The sequence below is a fragment of the Elephas maximus genome, chromosome 12, assembly GCF_024166365.1.
Source record: "Elephas maximus indicus isolate mEleMax1 chromosome 12, mEleMax1 primary haplotype, whole genome shotgun sequence".
In the NCBI taxonomy this organism is placed as follows: Eukaryota; Metazoa; Chordata; class Mammalia; order Proboscidea; family Elephantidae; genus Elephas; species Elephas maximus.
The window spans coordinates 34,549,943-34,558,174 of NC_064830.1; the positions used below are offsets into that span (position 1 = coordinate 34,549,943).

The 8,232-nt window shown below is 43.2% G+C and overlaps 1 protein-coding gene across 1 annotated transcript; it reads right to left on the reverse strand.

Moving 5' to 3' along the window:
* Positions 1–288: 288 nt before the first annotated feature.
* Positions 289–6,365, reverse strand: RDH14 (retinol dehydrogenase 14). Its single transcript, XM_049902877.1, has 2 exons — positions 5,855–6,365; positions 289–1,347 (listed from the first exon to the last, which is right to left on the reverse strand). The coding sequence occupies exons 1-2, from the start codon at positions 6,245–6,247 to the stop codon at positions 730–732; spliced, it is 1,011 nt and encodes a 336-aa protein (XP_049758834.1). The 5' UTR covers positions 6,248–6,365; the 3' UTR covers positions 289–729.
* Positions 6,366–8,232: the final 1,867 nt, after the last annotated feature.

Genomic DNA, 8,232 nt, shown 5'->3' on the forward strand with positions numbered 1-8,232 from the left:
GAACTATTCTGCAAAGTTTCTTCAACAACAGCCTTGGGGGATGCCAACCCGATAGTATTGCTATGGCTTATTTTACCCATTCAGCTTCTACAATGGAGTAAAAGTCTTAATTTGAAGAAAGAAACCCCTGTTATGGGCAGTTGGAAACCACCAAAATTTTTAAGCAGGGAAATGACACAATCAGATTTAGGCTTTAGATATATAAACTCCCAAAGAGTATCCATGATATGTGAGAAGACTTCATTCAGCATATCTTATAAAGAAATACACAATTAAGAATATGCACCAGTAAATTTATTCCACATGAAGAATTGTGTGCACACACTAAGTATGTTATTTCCACACAAAAACCAGCAGTACAGTAACAATATTTAACATTTTGGTCATGAAACTCAAAGATATGTCAAAAACTTCTCAAGGTACACTTTTCAGTTACTAAATTTCCTATATTTGTAATCCATGCTTGCCCAATTATAATTTAAAAAATATACTACACTTGTATTATTCATTATACTTTGAGATGCCTTTGCTGAAATTTTGTCCTCCAAAATAATAACTGTTCAGTAATAATTGTCATTAACTTCAGAATATCTACATGTACCTCTTAGCAATACTACTGTAAAATTGAAATTGTTTTTTCAAGTAGCAAGCAGTCACGCCACACCACTCCTGGTCATGGATACGACTGACATACAGTTTTATAAACAGGCTCTCTTTTACTTCTTGTCTCTATTTTAATATGCCAACCATCACTTCACTGATATCCCAGAGTTTTCTTGCAACAGACTCATCCATAGCTTTGGGCAATAGTTCTTCTTCTTTACAATCCCCAAAGTACTTTCCTGACACACCTTCTACCTCAGGTGAAGAGGCTAAATAAATAGAAGTCTGGGCTCCTTCTAATGGAGTTTTGAAAAAAGCCCACGATACCAAATTGAACAGTGGTTTGACCAGCAGTGGAATATTTATGTGTCTCCCAAGATTAGTTCGTACAATACCAGGATGTAACACATTGACAGTAACATCTGTGCCTTCTAAGCGGCGGGCTAGTTCTCTGGTAAAAAGAATGTTAGCTAACTTGCTCCGACTATAACAAAAACTTTTATTATAGCTTTGTTCACAGTTCAAGTCTTCAAAGTTGATGTCTCCATATTTATAAAGTTTGGAAGATACTACCACAATCCTGCTGGGAGCTGAACTTTTGAGGAGTCCAAGAAGAAGGCTGGTGAGCAGGAAGTGCCCGAGATGGTTCACTCCAAACTGCATCTCAAATCCATCTTCGGTCTTCATGTAAGGGCACTGGAAGATCCCTGCGTTATTGATCAAGACATCCAGCCTAGGCTCTTCCTTTAAACGTCAAAGACAGAGCAGCAAAATTATGAACACAGGCCTTTAACTGCTTGTTCTGTTCATGATAAATAAGTTGTAATAAAAAAGGCAACTAAAGGCTAACAGTTTTCAATTTCAGGTGTTAGCTTATGAATGAGAACTATCTGGCACGTTAGCAATTTTGCTTTTAATTCGTGGGGGTAGGGATTCCTTTGCAGGCTGTTCCTGAAATAAATCCTAATATTCATGATATTCATGACCGTTAATTCAACAGTCTCTTTTTCTCATTTATTAAAATGATATGCAGAAAGATATTTATCCACAGCAATCTGCCAGTAGGAGACTTAGATATTGAATCTAAGGCTTTGTTTCTGATCTTATGCTTTTATAACTTAAGAATAGTTACTAATACATATATTCTGATATTTATTTTACTAGAAAGTTGACTATCTGATCAATACCAGAATCTTTCTTAAAATGGAAGTACAGTTAATTTGGGGAAGGGACACTTCTCTAGTTCCAGAATTCTCCCCGTAAATTCAGGTGAACTATGAAAATACCTATTTGAGAGTTATCATATAAATACTCAGATCATATCAACATCACAATAAATGCAGTTGTGTTAAGATTTTTAAAAAATCCTGGCAAACTACTGAAATTCTATTAAATGTCTCTATGAGTTGTCAACATTGAGAAAAAAATGAAAAAAAAATTGCATGCTGCACAGGGGTCTGGACTTGTGCTAAGTGCTTTTTGCATGTTTTCTCATTTACTACTTTCAACAACCCTATAAGAAAACCGAAGCATAGAACTTAGGTGACTTACTTGCCCAGGGTCACAGAGCTCGTAAGTGGCAAAACAAAGGTCTGAAGATGAAATTTATATACTAATGCTTCTTCTTTTAATTAATAAACCACTCTGCCTCTCTAATCAGGGTTTTCAAACCACTGCTAGAGAGCCCCTGTGAGCTAGAGTTGATATACAGGAGAAGGCAGGTGGCAGAGATGTAACTAAGGCATGGCAGGTGGGGTGTGTGCCCTGGGCAGCACTTGAGGAGGGGTGACAACAACCAATTTCTATTGGCCGTCATAGTTCCCATCACCAGCAAGGAGAGATCATTCAGCGATTTAGAACTAGTTGCCATAAGCGCTGTTTTCAGTAGATAGGCCCTGCAGGTCAGCACCGCTTATTTCCAGAGCTATTAGTAACAACACTAGGGGCAAAGTTAAGAATGCTTTATTCTGTTGTTCTCTGAGGATAAATGACAGCATGGGGATGCAGCCTGTTCAACTCATTTCCTTCAAACTGGCGTAAGCAATAGAGAAGGCCAGAGATGCAAACTAACATTGGAGAGAACATCATGAATCATTCAAAGAAAGCTTAAAAATTTTTCTAAACAGGTAATATAAAAATACCAGAAATAACCCAGTAGATCACAAATACTATGTCTCACAATAACAGCAAAGGAGACTAACAGGGATGGAGGTGGGATTAGCAACAAACACCTTTAATCTCTATCTTGCCTCTAGAGTTCACAGTTCTTTTTTTTCCCTGTGTGAAAAGAACCTTTTTCCAGCTTCAAGGGGCCTCCTGCTTAAGAGATCTGTAGAGTAGAATTTTATACTTTGACCATATCCCCTTACATCTTTCCAGATCAGAGTGCTAAAATGTAGACTGTCCTGAAGTCTTTACATCCCCTAAATCATGTAAATTGGCTTTCTTTAGCCCTTTCCTGGCTCCTCTTTGTCTCTCTTGATGGACAGAGAAAGAGAAATGCACAACATGTTCCAGGTGTGAAGACACAGTGATGACCCTCGATCAAATTAATTTGAGGTCAAATTTCAAATTTCACTGGCCCTTCTGCCAAGTATAAATGAAAAGAAAAATGTGTTAAGTCTCTCAACTGTTATCAAAGCCTACCTTGTCAGAGGATTAACTGTTTCTCATTCTGTCTGTCTAAGCACCTGTAGCTTTTCCAATAGTCAACTTCAAAAAAAAGGCAAGAGTTCACCCGTGGGGGAAAGAAAGGAGTGTTCTTTTTCACTAATCCTTTGGAAGGGTTTCCTGAATCAATCATTTCTGAACCATCAGTCTTTGCTGGGCTTGTGTTATTTGAAGACTTTATCATTTATTAATTTTAAAATTCAAGGAAATAAATGGCATAAATACCAAAAATGCCAACCTGTGGGAAGTCTACATTTCCTTTTTTTCCTTTCTGGTTATAGTCACTGAACTTCAGAGCCAGGTGAAAGCTTAGAAAAAGCTTAGAAGACAACAACTTATGTAATTGGTTCTGTTCCATGTGGCCAAAGTAGTATGTTTTTGTTGCTGTTGTTAGGTGCTGTCCAGTCGATTTCGACTCACAGTACCCCATGTGACAGAGCAGAACTGCCCCGTAGGGTTTCCCAAGCTGCAATCTTTACAGGGACAGATTGTTAAGTCCTCCCTCGGAGCCACTGGGTGGGTCTGAACCGCCAACCTTTTGGTTAGCAGATTAGTGCTTAACCATTGCACCACCAGGGCTCCTTAAAGTAGTACAGGTATCACTAATAAGAAACAGATACAGCCCCATTTAATGAATGTAGGAAAACCTAAAGCATCCAACATCTCATACATTAGTACTTATTTTCCTTATCTCTCTGTTCTCCATAGTGAAATACCAGCAGTAAAAAACAAACAAAAAAACACCGCTGCAGCTCCCAAACTGTGCACCAAGTGCCCCAACTCCCAGGGTGCTGCTGGATATCTTAAATTTCAAGGGGAACACAGTGATATTCTGCTTGACACCACAAAAACTACCAATTCCAGGTAGTTCACAGCTACATTAGTTTGCGTTATGCCCCTTCCGGTGATGTCACATTTTTGGGGAGCTGGGTTTCAGCAATGCCTACACTAAAAAACAAGTGCCATGCGAAAAATTGATGTGGGACAGGAAATGAGGGTGGCAGTATGCCATCTGATTCCAAGGTTTGAGAAGTTGGCACAGTGTCTAACAGGTACACACATCCCGTGAGTAAGTAATTACGGTTATTTAAGAATGAAAGATCATTTTTCTTTCAGTTAGGTATATTATTTTTTCAAACAACTACTAAGTTGTTAAGACATAAATACTTAGACAGTTGTTTGGAACTAACTGCTTAATAAATGAACTGCTAGATATTTCTTTTGCTTTAGGGCACAAGGAAAAAATTACTGGTCACTAAGCTTAGTTTTTTTTTTTTTCTTTTTTAAGGGTGCCCTAGAGAAGCCCTGGTGGTGCAGTGGTTAGGCACTTGGCTGCTACCCAAAAGGTCAGCAGTTCAAACCAACCAGCAGCTCTAGAGTGGGAGAAAAGATGTAGCAGTCTGCTTCCTTAAAGAGTTACAGCCTTGGAAACCCTACGGGGCAGCTGTCCTCATAGGGTCACTATGAGTCAGAATGGTAATGGGTTTGGTTTGGCTTTGGTAAGGGTACCCTAAACTGAGAAAGTTTGGGAACCTCTAATCTGGAGTCAAGAAACTATTTTCTATATGTACTTTTCTTATGCCAATACATTTTAAATCTCACTCTTCTGAATGCCCTCTTGCAAGTCACCTCTGCAAGAATCCCTCCCACCTCAATCTCAACAGAGGGCATCCATGCCAGTGAACTCTGTACCATCTGTACCAAGAAGTTCTCCCACCTCACTCCCAGGCAAAAGGAGTAAACGTAAGAGTTAAGAGCAAGGGGTTTGGAGAAAGACGATGGGTAAGTTACTTAGCCTACCTATGCCTCAGTTTTCTCATGCTGTAAAATGGGCATATTAATTTCTACCTCTTAGGGTCACTGTGGGGGTGTGATGATAACAATAATAATAGCCAAGGCACTTTAATTTCATTTAAAGTATCTGAATATTTGGCTCAGGCTCTGGCATATAATAAACCTTTGAAAAATACTAGATACTATTTTTATCGCAGTCCCAGTTTAAAGTATGACCACTGAGCTTTCAAGCTCCATTCTACTGGAAATCGCCCAGGATCTGGTTAAGAACGGTGTTCATGAGTCCACTGGTGGCATTCAGCTGAACTCCCTACCCTAGCACAACAACAAAAAAATGGATTGCTCCCTCCCCAGGACCTCGGCTGGCAACTTCCCCAAAGGCTCACAGGCTCTGTGAAAGAGAAGATGGCTTAATGCAGACTAACCTCTGACAGAGGAAATACAATTCAGAGACCTGGTGAATCTACTCCTGGGCAGCCATTTCATAATAAAATATACTTCAGCAACTGGCTTATTATTTTCCTCTTGGGCCCATTCTTTTCTCGACGTCCTTATAGGACGGGAAAAGGCCCTCTAAATTCTGTTTATCTCCCAGGGCCGCAACTCCAAAGGCGCCTCAAAGTCATTTGCTCTTGTGCTGCTACCAGCAGGCTCAGTCATTTCCAAGGTCCCACCTCCAGCCTCTCTGGGGCCGCCCCTTCCCCGCTCAGCCCCGCGCCCAGCAGAGACCGCCCTTCCGCTTTCCTTCTCCCTCCATCCTCTCCGACTCGGCTCTCCGCGCCCACACCTGGAGCAGCTCCTGACAGAAGGCGCGCACCGAGCGCAGGGAGGCGAGATCCAACTCCTTGACGACGAGCTCCCCGGCTCCGCCGGCGTCGGGGTCTGCCTTCTGGTCCTCGGCCTGGCCGACCTCGCGGCGGAGCTGACTCGCCGCTTCTTCGGCGCGCGCGCGGTCGCGGCAGCCCATGATCACCCGCGCGCCCAGGCGCAGCAGCTCGGCAGCGGTGGCGCGGCCCAGGCCGCTGTTCGCCCCGGTGATCAGCACGGTCTTCCCGTGCATGAGGCCGGGGTCCCCGCTGCCCTGAAGCCGCTGTACCCTGGACCCCACGAACCGCCGGGCCGCCAGCCACAGCCCCCCGCCCAGTACGGCCAGTAGTGCCGCCACCGTAGCCACTGCCATAGCCGCCTAGGTTTTGAGGGCCCACCAGCCCCTGTGCCGGAGTCCCGGGGACGCCGGTTTCCCTAAACTGAGGCTGCCACCTGTACGCGAAGAACTCTGGGGCGCGGCCAGTCGTCCCCTGTTGCTGCGGCGTGGGGCATGCTGGGACTTGTAGTTTCCCTTTCTAAAGCATCTGCTTTGATTGGTTGGGCGAGTATAGCGCTCCAGGTCGTGGTGTCCTCGGTGTAGCCTGCCGGTGGCCTCACGATGGAGGCTGAGCCCGAAACGCGAGTCTTCGGGCGGCTGGAGTTCATACCAATTGAAGTTCCAGAGTTGTGGCCTTCCCCGTGGGAATGCCTAGTGAGTACTTTGGATTTACAAATCTCTTTATAGGTCTGTTTTCAGGGCTACTTTAGGTGTTTTCCTTTAAGAGTCCCTGGGACTTGTAAATCACCTCAGTTTACTTCCACTCTCTTGAGCATGGTACCTGCCCAACTGAAGTCTGGAATGGTCCTCCTTTTTTTTCCACAGATGAAGCTAAGCACTTAGCAACGTGAATCAACTGGAAATGGAATGGACAGTGTTTCTCAAACTTTAGCCTGCATCAGAATCACCTGGAGGCTTGTAAACTACAGAAGAGTCTGGTCCAGTGCCAGAGTTTTTAATTTAGCAGGTACAGGATGGGACCTGTGAATTTGCATTTCTAAGAAGTTTCCAGGTGATGGTGATCTGCTGATATGGGGAGGACACTTTGAGAACCACTGAAGAAGACCATTAAGGCATTGGTCCCCATAGAAAAAGCTATACTCAAATGGTCTTATTTGACATTGACTGAGGTACAGTGGGAAAAGCTTGGGCTTAGTGTAAACACAGACTTCTGATCAGTCACAGGCTTGGGCCCTGCCATTAATAAATGCCATCTCCTGTGCCCCGTGGGAAAATGAAATGTAATAATGGATGGGAGAGTATGTTGTAAACTGTAAAATACTTCGTCAGTGTCGGGGGTTATTGCCACAGTGAGCGCAGGTATAACGTCTTCAAGCTGAAAACGTTATACCTTTAGAGAAAGCTACTTTTCAGACATCCTTTATTCATCTACTCAGCCATCCATCAAACATGCACCAATTTCTTACTCTGTGAGAGCCATGGAGAAACAGGACACCATTCCTGCTCTCAGGGTGCTTACTGTCTGGTAATTCCAGAATCCCTAGGATGAGGGGAAAGAGGCATAACTTCTGAAGTTTGAAATAAGTTACCTAGATGATTTCTAAAGGGCTTCCTTCCATTTAAGAATGATGTGGCATCTAATATTCATAATACAAAGGAAAAAGGGCTAGATGACAGGAGAAAATTCCTTAAGGGTGCTAAAATGGTGTTCTGAGGAGGGAAAAAGCATTATCACTGAAGACTAGAGAGGGCGTGAGGAGTGAGAATGCTCCACTCTGTAACCGATACGGAAACCCTGGTGGTGTAGCGGTTAAGAACTACAGCTGCTAACCAAAAGGTCGGTGGTGTGAATCCACCAGGTGCTCCCTGGAAACTCCATGGGGCAGTTCTACTCTGTCCTATAGGGTTGCTCTGAGTCAGAATCAACTCGATGGCAACGGGTTTGGGTTTTTTTTTTTTTTTTTAAATCTCCAATATGAAGCTGCTATTCAAACTCACTGAGCCCCCAGCACATGTTTACTCTCTCTCCTCCTTTCTATCCAGCCACATCATGCCTATCTTTCAAAATCCAACCCGGTTCTCTCCATTTCCTGACCACTTCTAGCCCATACAGACCTCTACTTTCTCAACCTGACGCATGGCCATCATTTGGCACTGAGGACCAAGCGTCCTCAATTGTTGGCTATTTGACTGTACACATTTGACTTCCTGTAGTGGCTTGTTACAGTTATAAATTTCCTAAAGGTTGGGATTATGTCTGAGTCCCTCTTCTGGTCTTCATGTAGGAGGATGCCTAGAAAATAGTAGGTATTCAGTAAATGTCACAACTGATATATTTT